The 24,999-nt window shown below is 33.3% G+C and overlaps 4 protein-coding genes across 4 annotated transcripts; all 4 read left to right on the plus strand.

The window, feature by feature from the left end:
- The first annotated feature begins 1,770 nt into the window (after positions 1–1,770).
- LOC149382442 (uncharacterized) lies at positions 1,771–6,170 on the plus strand. Its single transcript, XM_089601495.1, has 6 exons — positions 1,771–2,875; positions 2,972–3,184; positions 4,277–4,438; positions 4,633–5,107; positions 5,168–5,751; positions 5,869–6,170. The coding sequence occupies exons 1-6, from the start codon at positions 1,771–1,773 to the stop codon at positions 6,168–6,170; spliced, it is 2,841 nt and encodes a 946-aa protein (XP_089457621.1).
- Positions 6,171–13,840: 7,670 nt separating this feature from the next.
- On the plus strand, positions 13,841–14,939 carry LOC149382443 (germin-like protein subfamily 1 member 17). Its single transcript, XM_089630843.1, has 2 exons — positions 13,841–14,013; positions 14,121–14,939. The coding sequence occupies exons 1-2, from the start codon at positions 13,893–13,895 to the stop codon at positions 14,678–14,680; spliced, it is 681 nt and encodes a 226-aa protein (XP_089486969.1). The 5' UTR covers positions 13,841–13,892; the 3' UTR covers positions 14,681–14,939.
- A 3,052-nt stretch (positions 14,940–17,991) lies between these two features.
- Positions 17,992–18,941, plus strand: LOC149382444 (germin-like protein subfamily 1 member 17). Its single transcript, XM_089629986.1, has 2 exons — positions 17,992–18,153; positions 18,246–18,941. Exons 1-2 carry the CDS (start codon positions 18,030–18,032, stop codon positions 18,803–18,805), a joined length of 684 nt encoding a protein of 227 aa, XP_089486112.1. The 5' UTR covers positions 17,992–18,029; the 3' UTR covers positions 18,806–18,941.
- A 2,521-nt stretch (positions 18,942–21,462) lies between these two features.
- On the plus strand, positions 21,463–23,030 carry LOC149382445 (germin-like protein subfamily 1 member 17). The gene is made up of 2 exons (XM_089630442.1): positions 21,463–21,661; positions 22,270–23,030. Exons 1-2 carry the CDS (start codon positions 21,529–21,531, stop codon positions 22,821–22,823), a joined length of 687 nt encoding a protein of 228 aa, XP_089486568.1. The 5' UTR covers positions 21,463–21,528; the 3' UTR covers positions 22,824–23,030.
- Positions 23,031–24,999: the final 1,969 nt, after the last annotated feature.

Consider the following 24,999-nt stretch of genomic DNA (forward strand, 5'->3'; position numbering starts at 1 on the left):
TTATATTGAATTTTCTTGCATGTTTATACTTTTGTATTGAGATTTGTCTGATATAAAACAATCTGGTCTTCGTAATCGCTATATTGATCGAGCCTATTCGACATATACTTGCGATCGCCGAGACAATTGTTGTATCTATTTCTTGACATCACCACACTTAAAGTCTATTTTTGTTAACTGAATTTTACGAAAATTTGAAGATAATGAAACTTTGAAGGAAAATGCAAAGGGTTTTTTTTTAAATTCATTTTTTTTTTTAATTGTGTTTGAAAATTGCGTAAATCTAATTTGAAAGGAAGAGAGGGAAGAAAGTGATAAAGAGACCCCGTGTAAAAGATGTGGAACCTAATCCATCTGATACAATATATTATGAAACCTTTACCTCCATTATATCGCGGATAGAGATGACTCAAATCCTAACACAAATATGTTTGGCTTCTCATTTTCCTCTTGTACTTTCAAGAAAAATAAAATCTCAGTTTAGCTCTAAATTTTCCCTCAAATTTTATTTCATATGCATCGACCACTCATTTGAACTTTATTGCATTCAATATTAATTAATATGAACCATTATTGACAAGTATTAACGCATATGAACAAATATATCATTTGAACTATATTTCATCCAATATTAATCAATATTAACATGTACTAACTTATATTAACCTTTGATTTTGAATGATATATATGAATTTACAAGAAAGAATAAAGAATAAATTTAAAAATAGTGGTATCTTATTTACTGTTTTATCTATTTTTAGGAAATTGAATTCCATATAACGGCTTATTTTAAGCATTTAATTTTTTTTTAATAACCGGTAATAAAATGTTGTTAGTAATTTTTAAAATTTTATATTAAATTTGGTCAAAGGGCATTTTAATCTCTTTCGGTAAGTTAATAATTTGAATGACTAATTTTCAATTATTAATCAAATACTAGTTAAAATGCAACTTCAAAAAAGATATTTAACTTTAGTGTCCTTATTACGATCGTGTCAATAAATAGATAAATAGAATATGTAGTCATTATGATCAATTTGATTGTTGTCCCAACGTATTTCGCCTGCTTGTAAAAATTAATAAATTAAGTTCCACCAGTTTTGTCATATTGGAAACGTTTCGAGTACTGAATCAGCACTATGAATTTCTTCCCCGTGTTTGACTTTCTACTTCTAGCCTTATTTTTTCCCCTAAAACAAACTAACCTACCTGCCCAGTACTCTTAATTTGTTTATGATTAATTTGTGTCGTTGTCATCTGGAAGATATGACACATTATTTTATCTTCTTTTATAGCAATCTGATCGATTGAACAGATCCAACTATAATATCATGAATTTCAAGGAAACCATAATTTCCTCTGTGGTGAACTATACATATTTAGAATATATTTTGCATTTAGCTTGCAAAATTAAATTTACTTTTTTTCTACTCAGTAGTTCTTTAAAAAACTTTAAAAATTCTGCATGTATATTATTAGCAATAGTGTACAAGATGAGTCCTAGACCATTGGATCAAAGTTATCAAAGTTTGTTAGATACCTGTGATCAGGATTACATCTCCCAAATGTATTTATATTATGTACCAACTGATTAGTTAATCAGTTAGTCAAATCCAGTCAATGAGAAGAATCGCTTCGTCTCAATCTCTCTCTCTCTCTCTCTCTCTCTCTCTCTCTCTCTCTCTCTCTCTCTCTCTCTCTCTCTGTTCTGTTGATTCTGTTATGGTATCAGAGCCAAGGCCTTATCACTAGATTTCTTCATCGGAAACAATGGCGTTCTCAGCGGCATCTCCGTCAATCGACGATCCTCAGCTTCAAGCGCTCGCAAGTCAAGTCCAGGCATATCAGAGTGTTGTTCCGCACATTAATCCTCTGAATCTGCGTCTGGATCGAAACAATTTTCATTTTTGGAGCACACAAGTGCTTTCCACAGCGAGAGCTCATGGACTTGAAGGCTTTCTGACTGGATCGCTTTCGTGTCCTCCTCAATCGCTCCAATCAGTCTCCAATGGCGTCACAGTCCAAACGCCCAATCCTGAGTATCTTCTCTGGCTCAGGTATGACCAATTTCTTCTAAGCTGGATGTTTGGATCCATCTCGGAGGGAATGCTAGGTCATGTGAATCGGTGCCTTACATCGGCGGCGGCCTGGTCAACTCTGAACCAGATCTTCCACACAACGTCGAAAGCTAGGGTTTTACAACTCCGATTCGCTCTTCAGACACTCAAGAAAGGTAATCTAAGCGTGAATGAGTTCATACTCAAGATGAAGACCATCGCGGATGATCTCAGTAGTGCTGGTGCAGTGGTGAACAACGACGATCTGATCCTGTATGTTCTTGGAGGTCTAGGCTCCGAATATGAATCTGTGGTCGTTAATCTCACAACACGATCAGACACGCCTTCTCTTCCGGAAGTTCAATTCGCATTACAGTCACAGGAAATGCGAATTGAGTCTCTAAACTCAATGAATTCTATGGACTCATACTCTGCACCAATGGCAAATCTTGCACAACGTGGTCGTGGTCAGAATGGTGGACGTGGTGGCAGAGGCCGTGGTCGAGGTGGACGTGGTCGTGGCAACAACAACAACAACAATCGGCCGGCGTGCCAGTTGTGTGGAAGAGTAGGCCATCTGGTCACAAAATGTTTCCACCGCTTTGATGTGCACTTCAGTGGAAACACTCCACAGCCTCAGAACTCAGGCAATTCCACGCCAAATCATCAGAACAGTCAAGCTTTCTCAGCAACAGCTCAGGATGACCAAGGTGCACATGAATGGTACCTGGACAGTGGTGCCACAAACCACGTCACTGCAGATCTGTCAAACATCAACACTCAGGCAGAGTACAAAGGCAAAAACAAGCTCACAGTAGGTAATGGTTCTCATCTCCCTATACTTCATATTGGTGATTCAAAATTAAAAGTCAACAATGGTAATTTACTGCTTAAAAACATCCTTCATGTTCCAGATATTTCCAAAAACCTGTTGAGTATTTCACAGTTCACTAAAGACAATAATGTTCTCATAGAGTTTTATGCTGATCAATGTTTGATTAAGGACAAGCGTACGATGAAAGTGTTGCTGGTGGTAGCTCTTAAAGATGGCCTCTATCAGCTTGATTTCTCTCAATTAGCGGCTCATCTCAAGACTCATTTTCAAGCACTTGTGTCTCATCTCAATGGTCATTTGTTTCTTTGTCAAATGTAGATAAAGCGTTACCTGTAAACTCTCCTAAGGTTGTTTGTGAGTCAGCTAGTCCTGTTGTCAATAAAATCCACAGTCAAGCCTTAGTTTGCAACACAAAGTCAAACAATCACAGAACTTCTGATGCTAATGTATGGCACAGGAGACTAGGACATGTACCAAACGATGTACTGAAATTCATTTTGAAATCTGTGCAAAGTCCTACATCTATTAATAAAATTCAGTTTTGTTCTGATTGTGTGATTGGGAAACTACATCAGTTTAACTACACTCCTGTTGAAACCAAAACCAACTCACCCTTTGACCTTGTTCACTCGGATTTGTGGGGTCCTTCACCAGATATGTCCCTAGACGGTTATAGATATTACATTCACTTTGTAGATGACCTAACTAGGTTCACATGGATTTTTCCCCTCAAAACCAAATCAGAAACCACAAACATATTTCTCAAGTTCAATGCCTATGTTGAGAGGCACTTCAGCACCAAAATCAAAACCTTACAAACCGATTGGGGAGGAGAATACATGCCTCTTCTTCCTCTTCTAAACAACCTTGGTATTGCCTTTCGTCACTCATGTCCCCACACTCATCAACAACATGGTAAAGCAGAACGAAAACACCAACATATAACAGAACTTGGCCTCACCCTTCTCTCCACAGCCAAACTACCCTACAAATTCTGGTGGGATGCTTTTGTCAGTGCAGTGTTCACAATAAACAGGATACCTTCCAAAAACCTTGACATGAAATCTCCTTTTGAACTCCTTTACAAAATCAAACCTGATTATCACTTCTTCAAAGTTTTTGGCAGTGCATGCTATCCTTATCTGAGACCCTACAACACTAACAAGTTCAGATTCAAATCAAGTCTTTGTGTGTTTATTGGTTACAGTCTAAGTCATAGAGGTTATAGGTGTCTTGACAAAAATGGACGTGTCTACACAACTAGGTCTGTTGTCTTTAATGAAGCTGTTTTTCCTTACACAGAAATGTTCACACAAGAAAACAACAAACCAATATCTCATGGTCAAACTCCTGGTCTGAATGCACTTGTTTATTTTCCTGTCAGTGTCGTGTCCCATTGCCGTACCACAAATCACAGTAACACACAAAATCCACCAGGCAACAGTGATCCACCAACAGTCTCAACCAATTTCCCATCTGACACACAGTCCTAGTCTCATCCTGAACCACCTCAAGCCACTGGAACAACTGACATATCATGTGTCAGGTCTTCCTCACCCTTACAAATAGTCCTGCCAATCAGACCACAAAATACCCCACCTGACATAACAAGCATCAGACCACATAATACAAATGTACCTCATCTCACAAACAATACACACAACATGGTCACTCGGTCCAAAGCAGGAATTACAAAACCTTTGACTTTTAATGTTGAATCATTGACTTGTAGTAATATAGATGAACCATCATCTGTGAGTGAAGCTTTAGCTGATCCAGCCTGGAGAGCTGCTATGGATGTTGAATTTAATGCCCTGCGGGATAATAGGACGTGGTCCCTAGTCCCAGCTGATCAAGCAACGTCTATAGTCTCCAACAGATGGATTTTCAAGGTCAAACAAAATGCAGATGAGTCTCTGAACAAACTCAAAGCTCGCTTGGTTGCTCGGGGATTTGAACAAACTCCAGGTGTTGATTTCTTTGAGACATTCAGCCCAGTAGTCAAGCCATCAACCATCAAGGTCATATTCACATTGGCTGTGACTTTCAAGTGGGAAATTCAACAAGTAGATGTCAACAACGCATTTCTAAATGGAATTCTCAATGAAGATGTCTACACCTATCAGCCAGATGGGTATGAAGATCCAACGAAGCCTTCCCATATCTGCAAGCTACACAAAGCACTATATGGCCTAAAACAGGCTCCACGAGCTTGGTATGAATAGCTCAGCACCACTCTCCTCACCTGGGGATTTGTAAATTCAACATCTGACAGCTCTTTGTTCATCTACAATCATGATAAGAATGTCATCTATCTACTAGTATATGTAGATGACATTCTTGTCACTGGTAATAACTCATCCCTCATTGCCAAGGCCATTGTGGATCTAGACAAGTCTTTCAAACTCAAAAGTCTTGGCGAAGTGAGTTTCTTCCTTGGGTTTGAAGCAACTCGAGACGACTACGGCTTGACTCTCACACAGACAAAGTATCTACGAGACTTGCTACACAAGACCAACATGCAGAGTTCATCTTCAAGCCCCACACCCATGTGTCAAGGAACGAAGCTCAGGAAGGCAGATAGTGATCCATTCGAGCATGTTTCTCTGTTCAGGAGTACAATTGGTTCTCTCCAATATCTGACGATGACGCGACCTGACATTGCCTTCACTGTAAATCGGCTCAGTCAATATGTTCAAGCACCAACTGTAACACACTGGCAGGCGTGTAAGAGGTTACTGCGTTACTTGGCAGGCACGCTACACCATGGACTTCGCTTCACTGAAGCTCCATCACTGAATCTCATGGCATACTCAGATGCTGACTGGGCTGGGAATCTTGATGACTGCAGATCAACCAGTGGAATATGTGTTTTCCTAGGGACGAACCTAATCTCCTGATCTTCAAAGAAGCAAGAGGTTGTCTCACGTAGCTCCACCGAATCTGAGTACAGGGCGTTAGCACAAACTACTGCAGAACTTATTTGGTTGAAGTCTCTTTTCAGTGAACTTGGGGTTGCTCTTGATCCTGGACCAGCTGTCATCTGGTGTGATAACCAAGGAGCTGCTTCCCTAGCTGTCAATCCAGTATTCCACGCCAGAACAAAACACATCGAGATTGATGTGCATTTCATCAGAGAAAAAGTGGCATCTAAAGCTGTTGAAGTCCGATATGTCCCTACAGCTGAACAAGTTGCCGATGTGTTTACTAAGCCACTACCCCTTCCTCAGTTTCAGTTTCTTGTATCCAAACTCAACATGACCCCATGTTCAGTTTGAGAGGGGGTATTTGCAATAGTGTACAAGATGAGTCCTAGACCATTGGATCAAAGTTATCAAAGTTTGTTAGATACCTGTGGTCAGGATTACATCTCCCAAATGTATTTATATTCTGTACCAACTGATTAGTTAATCAGTTAGTCAAATCCAGTCAATGAGAAGAATCGCTTCGTCTCTCTCTCTCTCTCTCTCTCTCTCTCTCTCTCTCTCTCTCTCTCTCTCTCTCTCTCTCTCTCTCTCTCTCTCTCTCTCTCTCTCTCTCTCTCTCTCTCTCTCTCTCTCTCTCTCTCTCTCTCTCTCTCTCTCTCTGTGTTCTGTTGATTCTGTTATATATTGTATAAGTATAAGCTAGACACTGGAAGCGAAGGAAACAATAATTTTAAGTTTTGCATAAAGTTAATGTATTACTTTGAGTAAATTAAAGGTTAAAGGTGATACATATTTTGTTATTTAATAACAATTATGTCTAATGATATAGCTATATATATCATTTCGATACTATATTTATTGAGATGATAGAACTCTTCAATAACTGTAGGTGCTGCACTATTATATTTATAAAGACTTTTGCTCTTGGTCAAAATACTAATTAGTAGAATTTTATCTAAGTTATACATGGTTTTGTCTTAACACTGTCCAGATTTTCGTTGCATTGTAAGTTAATTATTTTTAGCCGTTGTTAATACAATACACTAGTCGAAAAGAATTAGTATACAAAAAATTAAATTTTTTTTTTTTATAATTTTAAAATTTTATGTCTATTTATTTTAATAAAAATTCAAATAAACTTTAATTGATCAAGTTAATTAGCCCTTAGATTCATAGGCCCAGGAATTGATTATTAGACTTTAAAAATAAAAAATAAACGTATGTCAGCAAATTTTAATACAAGACCAACCCAAACTACGGGTATATTCTAATAATTAATATATCTGAGAATTTATTTAAACAATAAAAATATTCAGTATATGCAAAAGTACACTTATACCCTTTCAGACTAGTTCACGTGTTAAACACGTGACCACTTAACGTCCAAATACTGACGGAAGTGCCAAGTTGTAACACGTGTCTAAGTTCTGAGATGAGTTCTGCAACAATCCCGAGTCCAGGGGGTAAAATGAAATCGAGGTACGAGTCCAGGGGGTAAAAACGGAATTAATCCTAATAATTATTATTTAATTAGTAAGAACATGTCTATTTTAGTCTTTTTACTATAATATATTTATTTTACCAAACGCTAAATCAGTTTTTTTTCATAGCAACAACTATTTTATAAACAATTTACCAAACACTTTGTCAGTTTTTGAAAAAAAACAGTTTTTTTTCAAAAACTGAATTTAAAAGCATTTTTTTTTAAAACAAAACCATGCCAAACGGGGCCAGTATCATAGAAGCATTCGATATAATTAAAGACTAGTCAAATTACATTTACAATGGCCACGTAAGTAGTAAGTACATACCAATAACCGCTCTGAAGACTTACGAACGGTTTCAAAACAATTGCCTCACACACGATGCAATTACCAAATAATCGTCCGGAAATTAGGAACTGACCAACCCACGTCCAAGCATTATCCCGTCTATAAAAACATAAGGTCCCAACAAGAGGGGGTTGGACACTCATTCACATAATACACCTATGCTGCACAATTCTCCATCCATTTATACTTTTATATTGAATTTTCTTGCATTTTTATACTTTTGTATTGAGATTTATCTGATATAAGAACAATCTGATCTTCGTAATTGCTACATTAATCGAGCATGTTCGGCATATACTTGCGATCGCCGAGACAATTGTATCTATTCCTTGACATTAACACACTCAAGGCTATTTTTGTTAACTGGATTTTACGAAAATTTGAAGATAATGAAACTTTGAAGGAAAATGCAAAGGTTTTTATTTTTATTTATTTTATTGTGTTTGAAAATTGCGTAAATTTAATTTGAAAGGAAGAGAGGGGAGAAAGTGATAAAGAGACCCCATGTAAAAGTTGTGGAACGTAATTCATCTGATACTATATATTATGAAAACTTTACATCCATTATATCGCGGATAGAGATGACTCAAATCCTAACACAAATATGTTTGGCTTCTCATTTTCCTCTTGTACTTTCAAGAAAAATAAAATCTCAGTTTAGCACTAAATTTTCCTTCAAATTTTATTTCATAGGCATCGACCACTCATTTGAACTTTATTGCATCCAATATTAATTAATATGAACCATTATAAACAAGTATTAACTCATATGAACAAATATATCATTTGAACTATATTTCATCCAATATTAATCAATATTAACATGTACTAACTTATATTATTTCAAGCAAAAAGATATGCAATTTTAAATTGATGAAGAATCGAGAAGGTAAACATAAAACAGGAATAAAGAAAGCAAAGAAGAATTCGAAGGACATTTTAAGCAATAGACTGAAACAAATAATGATCTAAATATCCCATGTTGAAAGTTTCCTTTCTAGAGGATAATTTGTTTGACTAAGTAAAAATTATATCGTAATTAAAGTTACGTTTATACATATATTAATATAGCTTAAAATAATGCATCAAAGTTTACCTAGTCTCTTATGAAGCTTTATGAAAAAGATAATAGCTAGCTAGACTAGTCCAAAAACTGACGAGTATAAATAGGCATATCGTAGAAAGAGCATTCTCATCCCTCAATCAACAAACATATAGAGCATACATATAGTATCGATTCCTACATATAGTATTAACAACAATGAAAGGTGTTCAATTCCTTCTTTCAGTGGCTCTCTTGGCTTTGGCAACTTCTATTGCCACTGCCTATGACCCAAGCCCTCTTCAAGACTTCTGTATTGCCACAAACGACCCTAAAAACGCTTGTAAGTTTTACACACTTTTTTTTTTTGTCAACATTTAGTCAGCGGTCCTAGCTAGGGTTTTAATATATACTTTTTTTTTCTTGCTTGTGATCAAATACACAAACTAGCGCGCGCGTGGTCAACTATCTCCGCATATTTATAAAGAGTATTATGTTTTACCCATTATTTTGTGACATTGAATAAATGGCATAGCCATATTTGCTCTTCTCTCATGGTTGTATTCCTTTAAGAACTTCCTGTATTTGTCTACACTTATTTGAATAAGACGTAAACTTTGTGCCTCAACAATTGTTTTACAATTTTTACTTTTTTTTTTACTCGTCAGCAATTGGTTTACTGATAAACGACAGTAGAGTACTATAAACGACTTGTACGGATAAACGACATCTAATTTTATTCAATGTATTATAAATTTATAACACATTTCCCAGTACGTGTGGAAAAACCTGTCGTTTATCAGTAGATGTCGTTATTAGTACATGTATGGACATCTAAGTTTTTAATACATGGATCATGTAGTATTATAAACGACATCTACTTATAAACGACATCTAACATTATTCAATGTATTATAATATATTTCCAGTTAGTGTATTGAAATATATTATAATTCATTTGAAGAGAATTCAGAAATTGAATAAGACGTAAACTTTGCCCCCCAACAATTGTTTTACAATTTTTTTTACTCATCAGCAATTGGTTTACTGATAAACGACAATAGAATACCATAAACGACTTGTACGGAAAAACGACATCTAATTTTATTCAATGTATTATAAATTTATAACACATTTCCCAGTACGTTTGGAAATACCTGTCGTTTATCAGTACATGTATGGACATTCAAGTTTTTAATGCATGGATCATGTTGTATTATAAACGACATCTACTGTTAAACGACATCTAACTTTATTCAATTAATTATTATATATTTTAGTTAGTGTATGGAAATATATTATAGTACATTTGAAGAGAAATCTTCTTTGAAGAAAAAACATATATATTTTATTATATTTTATTGTGTGTGTGTTTTTTTATAATTATTTTTCATTCATTAATATATTTGATTATATGAAACATTTTATTCATATATTATTTTACTATTTTATTTTACTGCGTTTGAAAATGGTGTAAATTTAATTTGAAAGGAAGAGAGGAAAGAGAGTAATAAAGTGACCTAATGTAAAAAAAAATTGTGGAGCCTAATAGATTATGAAGACTTTATAATAAGTATATCGCGGATTGAGATTAGGCTAAAATATCTGATTTTTCTACCTTTACTACTTCGAATCACTTAAAAGTCTGATTTTTTTACACACAAATAAAGTATATCTTAATTAATCAATGCATTTATTTTTAACAAACAAACAATAAGGTAAAACAAACACAAACAAATTCGATAATCATTTTTCAAACATCATTTTATTATCAATCAAAAAACATCAATATTTATTTATTAACAACAAACAATGAATTTTTTTTTTCAAACAATAAAACCAATAACGTTCTGTTTTCAGACCCAAAAAAAACATCAAGCACCAAACAAATTCTATTATCATTTTTCATTCTTAAAAATAATTTCAAACAGCTTTGATTTTTTTTTTTTAAATGTTGCCAAAATTTAATTTCGAAAGCTCATTTTTATTATCAAAATTTCCTTAAAAATAACTTTTTTATTCAAATAAATCGAAAATTTTATAAAATAAACGACCAGAGAAAGAAACTCAATTAATTTTCGAAAGTTAATAACTTAAATTCGAAATCCATTAAAACAGGAGAACAACTATTTTTGTCAAACAATATGAACTACAAAATATATTCATTTAAATAGAATTAAAAATAAATAAAATATATTAATGGTATAATAGTAAGATAAGAAGTAAATTAATGCAAGATCTATGAAATATGGCTATTTAATTAAAAGATTTAAAAGTATGGTCATTCTTTAAGGTGTAATTTAGTGGCCTGTAAAGTATAATTTCTCATTAGAAAACCAATTGCAAATTTCAATTACAAACGGAATAACTAAAAAATATGGGCTGAACGAGCGTTTCAGTTCAACATCTCCTACGTTCTATATAGGGATGGCAATTTCGTGTTCGTATCGTAGTCGTGTCGTGTTAATCGTGTTTGTATAAATATAATTTCTAGAAACAAATCCGACCATTTATTAATCATGTTTGAAATCTAGATCAAAATCCGACCGTTTATTTTTTTTTACAAATCCATAACCATTTAAATTAAACCGTTTAATAGTCGTGTTAAATGGGTATTTAACCGTGTTTAGACATTCGGACTCAATTAGTTACGATATAATTATAAAAAAAAAACATAACAGTCATAAGATCAGAATTGTCCTCTTTCTTTTTGTACTAACTTCCGATACATCGACACTGTTTGTTCAACTGATTTAGAATCACAATCCATTTATAGCTTGTAAAAAAAATAAAAATAAAAACACTTACACCAAAAACAAACACACTTTAAACTCAAGCCAAAATCAGAAGCATAACAATGCCCAAGACCAGAAATTCAACAATACCGAAAATCAAAAGTTCAACAAGTACATAATAAATACCCAAATTCACATTATTCAACAAATACACTACGTACGAGTAATTCTCTAACCAATACTCATACGATTTAAAGAAATTGAATATGATACGTTATAATGAGACTAGTTATTGTGACTGTCAATTATAAATTATGATTTTTCAATATGAATTTAATTTAATTGAAATCAAACAAAATTGAATATGATATGTTATTATGAGACGATAGTTATTGTGATTGTGAATTGAATTGAATTAAAATCACATAAAATTGAATATGATACGTTATTATGAGATGATAGTTATTGTGAATGTAAATTGTAATTGTTCGATATGAATTGAATTGAAATAAAATAAAATTTAATGTGATACGGTATTATGAGACTATAGTTATTGTGACTGTCAATTTCAAATTGTGATTTTTCAATATGAATTTAATTGAAATCCAATAAAATTGAATATGATACGTTATTATGAGATGATAGTTATTGTGATTGTGAATGAAAATTGTTCGATATGAATTAAAACAAAATTGAATATGATATGTTATTATGAGACTATAGTAATTGTGATTGTTCGAAATGAATTGGGATTCTCATTGCTCCCGTTAAGTCAATTGGTATACTATTGACTATATATTATAATACGTGAATTGATATTTATACGAATATACTTTATTTATTACATCATGTTTTCTAATATCAATTTTATGTTTATAATTATAATTATATGTCTATAGTTATAAATTTATAATTTTACATATATAATATTAATCGTGTTTAAATGGATCGTAATCGTGCTATTACTCGTAATCGTGTTAATTGGATCATATTCGTGCGGGTCGTAATCGTGTTTCGTGTCGACCATTTAATAATCGAGTTAATCGGCTTTTTATCGTGTTACCGTAATCGTGTCGTTTTGAACCATTATTTAATCGTGTTAGCGTGTTCGATCCAATTAAGAACCGACCCATTTATATTGAGATCCAAATCCGCTTTAAATCGTGTCGTAACCGTTTCGTGTTTCGTGTCCGGACCAAATTGCCACCCCTAGTTCTATATACGCTCTTTTCTTACCAATAATTCTCATTGGCTTACAACGTGGGACAGATTTCTGTTTTCAGCGTCTCTCAATTATCGCTCATTCAGAAGAAATAAGGAGGCTAGTAAGATATGTAAAACATTGACTAGTCTCAAATAAGATAACGCTAGCTAATTTTCCCTGGTTAAAAAAATGAAATATATAATTATCTGGTTTAATTGTTGAAAATAAGACTAAAGCTCGATTGGTTCTATTCCTTTGACCAATTTTTATATTCAAATCCGAATATTTGATTTTAAAGAATAATAGAAAATTTGACTAAAAATCACGAAGTTTTTTTTGTAATAGACATCTTAAATAATTTAAATATTTTATGAAGGTATCATCATTAACTTAAATATTTTTACGAATTGGTGATAAAAATAATCCATAAAAAGTGATATTTTTTACAAATCGTCCTTGTTGGTTATATTAACACTTGTGTCATGCTACATGAGTATGCTCAAATGGACTGTAAATAGTGGGTTCTTTCATTTTGTGTGTATCTTTAGGATAATATATCACCTACTAATCGTCGAAATTCTTTATTAATCAGCCACCTGAGCTGTTGGTTGATACAAACATTTTTTAGGAAATTCTCCAACAATCTAATTTAAACTTGCAATTTCAATGGGTTAAACTTACGAAAACCCCGGGGTTTCTATTACACTATAAGATGTATCTTTTAGTTTTTACATTGAAGCGCAACATGTATATGTCCATACACTAGAAGCCAAGTCATCGTTCTCTACGTTTGAAATTTAGTGAAGTCATCAAATAATTATCTTCTTATGTCATTGATTACCCCAGCCATATGACACGTAAATGCGCCCCGATAAAGTCCACACCTAACAAAAAAAAAATTGTAAAGTTTAGCTTATAATCTTATCAAATTTGAAAAAAATTGAAGGGGCAGGTTAGGATAAAACACATAGTATCAATAAGAAATTAACTAGAAACTAATGACCCATTCCATATTGAAAAACCAAGTAAAAAAAATTATATATTATATCGAGTAGTTAAATAAGTTAGTACCTTATACACATAACATTTAGAAAAACTCATCTAATTGACCTAGCTAGTCTTTCATGATGCTCGATGAAAAAGACATTTGACTAGTTCAGAAACTGAAATGTATAAATAGGCATATATTGTAGAAAGGGTTTCTCATCCCTTAATTAACCAACATATAGAGCACACCCACACACGTATAGCATAGCCACCATGAAGAATATTCACTTCCTTCTTTCACTTGCTCTCTTTGCTTTGGCAACTTCCATTGCCACTGCTTATGACCCAAGCCCTCTTCAGGACTTCTGTATCACAACAAATGACACCAACGGTCGTAAGTATATATACCCTTTTTATCTATATAATAATAATAGTAAATTATTTGTATTATTTTATATGATCAGTCCATAATATTATATATTTATTTCCTTTTGTGATTAGTGTTTGTGAACGGGAGATTCTGCAAGGATCCAATGCTCGCCAAGGCCGACGATTTCTTCACTTTTGGCCTCGACGTGGCCGGAAACACCGACAACCCTGTCGGCTCGATTGTAACCGCTGTGACCGTCGACAAACTCCCAGGGCTCAACACTCTCGGGATACAGCTCGCGCGTATCGACTACGCGCCGTACGGACAGAACCCGCCACACACTCACCCACGCGCCTCGGAAATCCTGGTGGTGATCGAGGGAGAGCTCTTGGTGGGTTTCGTGACCTCGAACATCCAAGGCGCCAAGAACAAGCTCTTCACGAAGCAACTCAAGAAAGGTGACGTGTTCGTGTTCCCGATCGGTCTCATCCACTTTCAGTTCAACACCGGTCACGCTCCGGCGGTGGCTTTCGCCGGACTTAGCAGCCAAAACCCGGGAGTGATCACCATCGCCAACGCCGTGTTCGGGTCCGACCCTCCGATCAACGCAGATATTCTCGCCAAGGCTTTCCAGGTGGACAAGAACGTCGTCAACAAACTCCAGAAGCAGTTCTGGTACGACAACAACTAGAGAGACATACATTTCACCACTAAAACGCAACACAAACTGTTCCTGTTATTTGGTCTTTTACTTTTCCGAGTTCTGTGTTTTTGTAATAAATAGAACGGTGATATGTCCACCATTTTCTATTGTCGCTTTAAATAGAGTTCTGTGGCTCTTACCACTATAAGAGCATTGCATATGTAGCTTTGTTCTAGGACGTCACAGTAAAAATATATTGATACAAATTTATAATTCAATAAGAGCACACGTGCGCTTTTTAAACTTACTGTTTGGATTAATATAGCCGGATTGTCATTACTAAAGAAAGTGTCATTCACTAATTTAGTTCATGTTGCACTTTGTTACGACGGTAAATTATCAGAACATTCCTATCACCGAACAACAATGAAACACCGAACAATATTGATTGAAGTAGTATGGTTTGAAGTGTAAACAAGTGAGAAACGATCAGCACCATATAAGTTAAGATTTGAATACTGACAAACAAAACCGAAAATATCGTAGAAATATTCGGTATAATTAAAGACTAGTCAAATTACACTCACAATGGCCACGTAAGCTAGTATCAATAACCGCTCTGAAGACTTACGAATGATTTCAGAGCAATCGCCTTACATATGATGCAATATTTACGAAATAATCGTCCATAAAAAGCAGAAATCCCCAACAGGAAAGGACTTGACACTCATTCACATAATACAGCTACGCTGCACAATTCACCATCTATTTATACCTTTATACTGAATTTTCTTGCATTTTTATACTTTTGTATGGAGATTTGTCTGATTTAAGAACAAGTTGGTCTTCGTAATCGCTATATTGACCGAGCCTGTTCGGTATATACTTACGTTCGCCGAGACAATTGTTGTATCTATTTTTTGACATCAACGTACTTAAGTACTTAAAGGCTATTTTGTTAACTGAACTTTACTAATATTTGTTGATAATGAAACTTTGAAGGAAAATGCAATAGAATTTTATTTATTTATTTTTTATTGTGTTTGAAATTGTGTAAATTTAATTTGAAAGGAAGAGAAGGGAGAAACTGATAACGAGACCCCATGTAAAGTTGTGGAACCTAATTCATCTGATACTATATATTACGAAGACTTTACCTCCATATCAAATCCTAACACAAATATGTTTGGCTTCTCATTTTCCTCTTGTACTTTCAAGAAAAATAAAACCTCATTTTAGCTCTAAAATTTCCCTAAAATTTTATTTCATATGCATCGACCACTCATTTAAACTTTATTGCATCCAATATTAATTAATATGAACCATGACAAGTATTAACTCATATGAACAAATATATCATTTGAACTATATTTCATCCAATGTTAACCAATATTAACATGTACTAACTTATATTAACCTTTGATTTTGACTGATATATATGAATTTACAAGAAAGAATAAGAATAAGTTTAAAAATAGAATTGTATGTTATTTACTGTTTTATCTATTTTTTAAGAAATTGAATTCCAAATAACGGCTTATTTTAAGCATTTAGTTTTTTTTTTTTTTAATAACCTGTAAAATGTTGTTAATATTTTTAAAAAATTTATATTCAATTTGGTCAAAGGGCATTTTAATCTCTTTTGGTAAGTTAATAATTTGAATGACTAATTTTCAATTATTAATCAAATATGAGTTAAAATGCAACTTCAAAAAAGATATTTAACTTTAGTTTCCTTATTACGATCATATCAATAAATAGATAAATAGAGTATTTAGTAATTACGATCATTTTGATTGTTGTCCCAACGTACTTCGCCTGCTTGTAACAATTAATAAATTAAAGTTACACCAGTTTTGTCATATTGGAAACGTTTCGACGAGTACTGAATCAGTCACAATGAATTTCTTAACGGTGTTTGACTTTCTACTTCTAGGCTTCTAGCCTTTTTTTCCCCCTAACACAAACAAACTAACCTACCGGCCCAGTACTCTTTGTTTACAATTAATTTTTTTGTCGTTATCTGGAAGATATGACAAATTGTTTTATCTTCTTTTATAGCAATCTGATCGATTGAAACAGATCCAACTAAAATATCATGAATTTTAGGGAAACCATAATTTCCTCTATGAATTTTAATATATATATATATATATATATATATATATATATATATATATATTGCATTTAACTTAAGGAAACAATAGTTTCAAGTTTTTGCATAAAGTTAATGTATTACTTTGGATAAATTAAAGGTTCAAGGATGATACATATTTTGTTATTTAATAACAATTAAGTCTAATCATATAGCTTTATATCATTTCGATACTATATTTATTGAGATGAGAACTCTTCAATAACTGTAGGCGTTGCACTATTATATTTACAAAGACTTTTGTTCTTGGTCAAAATACTAATTAGTAGAATTTTATCTAAGTTATAAATGGTTTTGTCTTAACACCGTCCAGAACTTCGTTGCATTGTAGAAGTATATATGCTCTTTTAATTATTTTTAGACGTTGTTAATACAAATTACAATACACTAGTTCAAAAAGAATTAGAATACAAAAAATTTTAAAAAAATTATAATTTATAACTTTTTTTGTCTATTTCTTTTGATAAAAAAATTCAAATAAACTTTAATTGATCAAGTATTAGCCCTTAGATTCAGATGCCAGGTATTGATTATTAGACTTTTGAATAAAAATAAATAAACATATGTCAGCAATTTTTAACACAAGACCAAACCAAACTACGGGTATATTTTAATAAAAATAAATTTTCTTAAGTCCACACCTAACAAAAGAGAAACACCATCGCGGATAGGTTTCTTATAGTCACCACTGGAAAAAATTCGGATATTGCAAACTAAACCTGATCATTAATTTTAAATTTATTTAAGGAGCAGTTAACCCATAATTAGGAATAAAGAAAGCAAACAAGACTTAGAAAGAAATTTTAAGTTTTAAGCAACATACCGAAACTAATGACTCCTCCCTCATTTCATCAATCTTATTGTTAACTTGTACAGTTTACACCTTTTGGCTCTACCCATTATTATCCAGTAATAGGTTTTTCACAAAAAGACCAACAATTCTACGTTGAAAGTTTCCTTTTAGAGGATACTTGTTTGACTCAGTTAAAACTATGTTCAGTCGTTAAAGTTAATTCCTAACTACATATATATTAATAGAACTTAATATGATGCATCAAAGTTTACCTAGTCTTTTATGAAGCTTCATGAAAAAGATACTAGCTAACTAGACTAGTTAAAAAACTGATGAATATAAATAGGCATATTGTAGAAAGAGCTTTGTCATCCCTCAATCAACAAACATATAGAGCATACAAAAACATATAGTATCAATTCCTAAAAAAACATATAGTATTAACAACAATGAAAGGTGGACAATTCCTTCTTTCAGTGGCTCTCTTGGCTTTGGCAACTTCTATTGCCACTGCCTATGACCCAAGCCCTCTTCAAGACTTCTGTATTGCCACAAACGACCCTAAAAACGCTTGTAAGTTTTACGCACTTTTTTTTTGTCAACATTTAGTCAGCGGTCCTAGCTAGGGTTTTTAATATATACTTTTTTTTCTTGCTTGTGATCAGTGTTTGTGAATGGGAGATTCTGCAAGGATCCCATGCTCGCAAAGGCCGACGATTTCTTCTTTTCCGGGCTCGACATGCCCGGAAATATTACTAGCCCGGTCGGCTCGGTTGTAACCGCCGTGAACGTCGACAAAGTTCCGGGGCTCAACACTCTTGGGATACAGCTCGTGCGTATTGACTACGCGCCGTACGGACAGAACCCGCCACACACTCACCCACGCGCCTCAGAAATCTTGGTGGTGGCCGAGGGAGAGCTCTTGGTGGGCTTCGTGACCTCGAACATCCAAGGCGCCAAAAACAAGCTCTTCACGAAGCAACTCAAGAAAGGTGACGTGTTTGTGTTCCCGATCGGTCTCATTCACTTTCAGTTCAACACCGGTCACACTCCGGCGGTGGCTTTCGCCGGACTTGGCAGCCAGAACCCGGGAGTGATCACCATCGCCAATGCCGTGTTCGGGTCAGACCCTCCGATCAACGCAGATATTCTCACCAGGGCTTTTCAGGTGGACAAGGACGTCATCAACTATCTCCAGAAGCAGTTCTGGGTTGATAACAATTGATCAAATACACAAACTATCGCGCGCGCACAACACGCATATTTTTATAAAGAATATTATGTTTTACCCATTAATTTATGATTTTTGAATAAATGGCATAGCAATATTTGCTCTTCTCTCATGGTTGTATTCCTTAAGATAAAACCTCGTGTATTTATCTACACTTAATTGAATAAGACGTAAACTTTGTGCCTCAACAATTGTTTTACAATTGTTACTGTTTTTTTTTTTTACTCATCAGCAATTGGTTTACTGATAAACGACAGTAGAATACTATAAACGACTCGTACAGATAAACGACATCTACGGATAAACGACAGTAGAATACTATAAACGACTCGTACTGATAAACGACATCTACGGATAAACGACAATATAATACTATAAACGACTAGTACTGATAAACGACATCTACTGATAAACGACATCTAATTTTATTCAAATGTATTACAAATTTACATTACATTTCCCAGTACGAGTGGAAATACCTGTCGTTTATCAGTACATGTATGGACATCTGAATATAGTTTAGGGAAAATAACACATTTATACCCATGTTTTAGTGAAATGTCGATATTAACCTTTGGTTTTCAAAAATTTCGAGATCATACATTCTGCTTAACTAAAATGACGAAATTATACCCTGAAATGGATAATAGCGCCACAAATCTCCCTTTCATTAATATGAACTCTTATATAAAAAAAACAGAATCAAATCCAAAACAGTATCCTAACTTTCAAATTTCCAATTTTGAAATAAAAATAGCATTAAATTGAAATTAAATAATAAAATTCATATCTCCCAAGAGATAACTTCATTCTGTGTTCGAATTGCAACTCTGAATCATGGGTTCTCTGTTTGAATCTATAATTTTGATGACTATCAACTGTCGATTTTTACCCTTTTGCCTCTTTTTGCGTTCTTCACGATTAAGAGACTGTTGTTTATTTTTTAGTTTTTAAATAAATTACATATATGACGCGAATGAATAAAGATAATTGGTGTTTACATATAAATATTATAGTCGACGTCAATGAAAATTCAATAAAAAGAAGATTTGTGGCACTGTTGTCTATTTCAGAGTATAATTTCGTCATTTTAGTTAAACAAAGGGTATGATCTCGACATTTTTGAAAACCAAAAGTTAAACTCGACATTTCACTAAAACACAGAGTATATATGTGTCATTTTCCCTATAGTTTATAATACATGGATCATGTTGTGATAAATTTATGGAAATCAAATTATGGAGAGAAAATAAGAGGGGAAATATAGCACATGGATCAAGTTGTGATAAATTTATGGAAATCAAATTATGGAGAGAAAATAAAAGGGGAAATATAGTTTATAATACATGGATCATGTTGTGATAAATTTATGGAAATCAAATTATGGAGAGAAAATAAGAGGGGAAATATAGTTTATAATACATTCTTAGGTGGCACCGTGCTGTCTATCATACGTACTCTCTTAAGTTTACATGCAATTATTAATTAATCTTCATAAATTGTAAGAACCTTAATAGAAAAAATAAATACGGTGCGAAATTCATATACATTGTATTGGCACAAATACGAACCATTACAGAGATATTTTAGAGGGCATTTACACTCAAACATGATTTGAAATCAAAGTATATATCACGAGGACGATGAAGCAAAGATGATAAATGTCATGGTATATTCTATACAGAATAAGGAAAGTTCTGTAATACTTACCAAACTTACGTAACCCATTGCTTAAGCTTGAGACTAGAAAGATAAGTACATTTTGTTTAGCCAGAGTAACTTTAGGTGGAAGGAATAGATCTCAATTCAATTTAATAGTGATTAGATAAAGTAACATGAGGCTAATTAAGGAAATAAAAAAAATATGTTATAGATAAATTAAATAACCAATCAAAATTATTATATTTGTAAAATAGTTAAAATTTGTCTAAAATTCATAAAATAGTCAAAATTTATAAATATGTGCAAGTACCAGATCTTATTTATATTTTTATCATGCTATTAAATATTTTGAAAATGATAAAGTACTTATATGTATTTAGGATCAAAACTTTTAATAATAGTGTCAAAATCATTTTTTCTATGTAACTTTGACTATTTTTCTAAAAGCTTGAAAGTTTAATTATTTTATAGATCAATTAGTTGTAATTTATTATTTATTTTGTATAGTTTTTTTTTATTATTATTATTAATGTCAGAACTACATGTACAACTCTATAATTACCCTACCTAATAATAATTAATGTGTGGCGTTAACATTTTAATTATTAGATACAACTGGAAAAGATTTTTAAATTACCTGCTAGTGATTGAATAGATAAGGCAATGATGAACAAGGATGAACAAATTGAAAAAAATATGAACAATATCTCACGCCAACAGCATTTCAAATATAATTTGGCCTCTTATAACAAACACATTCGGTTGCTTAAAGAAAAAAAATAAGAGGGCGTGCAATGAAAAGCTTCCCGAAACGTACCTCTAATGAAGTTAAGTAACCGATAATAAGTAATTAACCATATAATTAAAATTACAAAAGTCCTTAAATATATTGTAGTAATTATCACGTTCACATAAAATAATTTAGCTAGTTCTGGTAAGGAATCCCACTATATATGGGACATGTTGTGCATGCAAGATTTCTCACGTCCATATATTCATATATGAAAAAGAGTTCATAAGATTATAGAGAGATTTAAATCATAATCCTATACATCATGACGACGAAGACTACTGGTCGTTTTGCATTGGCTATTGCTGTGTTGACCTTGGCAATCCACATAGCAACTGCTTACGACCCTAGTCCTCTTCAGGACTTTTGCGTGGCAGTCAACGATCCAAAAGAATACTGTAAGTAATTTTGCGCTCTTATAATTTACTTTTTAACCAACCCTTAACAGCGATCATATATACACTACATAGTCCTTTACAGTTATTACCCCTTTGTTTACATAAAATTACAAATGTGCCCCTTAATACATTTTATTTATATTAGTACCCTTAATAATTTTATCTATCTAATAAAATTAGAAATTAGCTTCTCCAAATTACTTTTGAAAAATTCTAACCACTTCCTAGGTATGTATTTAGCCTCTATTAAATTTTATTTTGACATTTAGCTCCAGTAATTAATGAAGCTTATATTCTGGTTCCTTGCACATTCACACAGATACGTATAATACATATTTTGTATATTTTTCACCTAGTGTTTGTGAACGGGAAGTTCAAATAGTCTTCATTTTCTATAAATAACCACATCAAATTTTTTATGGCACTCAAAAAGACAAAAAAACTCAAAATAGGCGGGAATGTTTTTTGGTATATTTTTGTCTTTTGAGTGTCATAAATAAGTTGAGGTGTTTATTTACAAAAAATTGACTATCTAACAATTCTTAGATTTTCGGTGGTTTATTTGGTCAATTTTTTTGTAAAATATATTTTGTATATATTTCAACTAGTGTTTGTGAACGGGAAGTTCTGCAAGAACCCGAAGGAGGTGAAAGCCGAGGACTTCTTCTTCAGCGGCCTCAACATCCCCGGAAACACCGAAAACGCGGTGGGATCGAACGTGACGACCGTGAACGTGGAAAATCTCGCGGGGCTCAACACCCTCGGCGTGTCGGTGGTCCGGATAGACTTCGCGCCCTACGGCGGCCTCAACCCGCCCCACATCCACCCGCGAGCCACCGAGATCATCACTGTCCTCGAAGGCACGCTCTACGTCGCGTTCGTGGCCTCGAACCAGAACGGAAACCGCCTCTTCGCCAAAGTCCTCAAGGAAGGCGACGTGTTCGTGTTCCCGATCGGGATGATCCACTTCGAGATCAACATCGGAAAGACTCCGGCGGTGGCCATGTCGGGCTTCGGCAGCCAGAACGCCGGCGTCATCACCGTCGCCAACGCCGTGTTCGGGTCCGACCCTCCCATCGACGCCGGAGTGTTGGCCAAGGCTTTCATGCTCGACAAGGATGTTGTTGAGATGCTTCAGAAGAAGTTCGGCCCTAGCATGTGATGATATCATTTCACCGGAGATCGAGTTCATATTATTATATGTATAAATAAATTAATGTTGGATTATATGCATGTTCTATGATCCGATCATTAACTTTGTAATCGTTGGACGTGGTTCGTCATTTTATGTATTGACTTCACGACTATCATTGACTTTTTATGAAATCGTGATCGAAATAAATTGCACCCGGATATAATTGGTCGTACCCGTACGATATTCATATAACCAATACGTATATTATATTTTATATATATATATATATATATATATATATATATATATATATATATATATATATATATATATATAAACTGTCACGTGTATTCGTAAGTTATAGTTTATTAATTTTTAGGAGAAATCATTGTGTAACTTACAGCAAAGAAAAGTTAGTCAATATACAACGAAGATTAACTCACCGTTTAATTAACTGATTCAGATATAACTTAATCTTTAATTTCTATATGAGAATCATAATTTGTGTATTTAGCTTGTCAAATTTGAAATGAAATTTTATTCGTAATAGATATGAAAGCTAAATTAAATTACATTTGGATTTTGACTTCATATTATGAATAAAATAAGTTTCTATAATATAAAATATAAGTTTTTATAATATAAAATATTTATTAGTCTAACATTATTTTTGTATACCACAAATTACACGCGAAACAAATGCGCCCATTATCGACGTTACAAAAATGTTGTAACAACTTATGTAACACCATTTTATTAGAGATCAAATAATTAGACGATGATCAATATGATATGGAATAAATGGTTACGTAATGTTAAGGACACCAATATTGTGATAACCAAGTTCGTTGATAAACACCTATCTGATCGAAAAGGATTCATTAATATATAACAATAATCGTAGTACACAATGGTCTCAAATGACCGGACTCCGCTTTCAGTAGTCTTCACCTACGACTCTCCGTTTTGGGCACAGATGAATTTTGAGCATATACGAGTTTGTATCTGTGATAGTTGTTGATCGCGTGCAGTGAGACGTGATTCATGAGTAGTCGTATGAAATGGTATTGTATAGACTAGAGTCTGTCAGTTTGACTATCTATTTATTTTATGTCATATAGGAGTTTGTTACGTTACACGTACAACACATTCTGTAACAGTACAGATTATATAACTTCAATAATAATAAAGATAAGTATACTATCATTGATAAATCTAACTATGCTCTAATAACGTACTCATCAAACAACCTCAAGTTGGTCTATGGCCGATTCTTGGAATCTTATTGGTCGACGGTTCAGGTCTCCCTAGAGGCAACAATTAGGATCACTAAGATAAGATAGTCTTCCCGTCGATATGTCAGGGCTTTAGTCGAGTTTTAACCCAGAAAAGTAACACATGATCATCAAACTATATTAAATATTTTCGCAATTTTTCTAAAAAATTTATCATTAAAAAACATAAGACGGAGAAAAATAAAAAAATGGAAGAAAATCTAGGTGGCACTTCGTTATCATACGTACTCTATTGACTTTACTCCTGCAATTATTAATCTTCATAAATGGTAACAACGTTGATAGAAACCGTAAAAACGCTTTGCATTATCCAGGAAAAAAATAAAAATTATAATGGCACAAATTTTAACAATTGAGGAGATATTTCTCACAAAGCAATTACATAATTTGACTATATATCATGATTAGAAATTGAAGTATCATGAGGAAGCAAAGCTGATCAGAGAAAAATCCCTTAATAATCTATACCCATTTAGGAAAGTTTTCAATGCAAGTCCTTGAATGCTTACGTTACACATTGCTTCAACTCGAGACAAGACATGTAAGTAATTTTTAGCCAGCGTAACTTTAGGTCAAATGAATAATTTCAAATACTGAATTAATAACGTAATAAACACTTAAAATATAAAAACCAAGAAGATTATCGAGCAACTAATTAATATAATAACGACTTTGACGTGGAGAATATATGTACATATTACAAAGTTAAGCAACTTCTAAAGAAAGAGAGGAATATTGAGGAATTTCGATATAACTCTTACCTGTTATAAATATAAACACACATAATAGGTTCCTTCAAGAAAAATAGAAGGCGTGCAATAAAAACCTTCTCCAAACGTGCCACTTATCAAGTTAGGAAACAGAAATGACTTCACATAATTAAAATTAAATAAAAATACAATGTCCTT

Source organism: Urtica dioica, chromosome 11 (genome assembly GCF_054948205.1).
Source record: "Urtica dioica subsp. dioica isolate 48M chromosome 11, U.dioica_male_clone48M_v1_H2, whole genome shotgun sequence".
NCBI classification, from domain to species: Eukaryota; Viridiplantae; Streptophyta; class Magnoliopsida; order Rosales; family Urticaceae; genus Urtica; species Urtica dioica.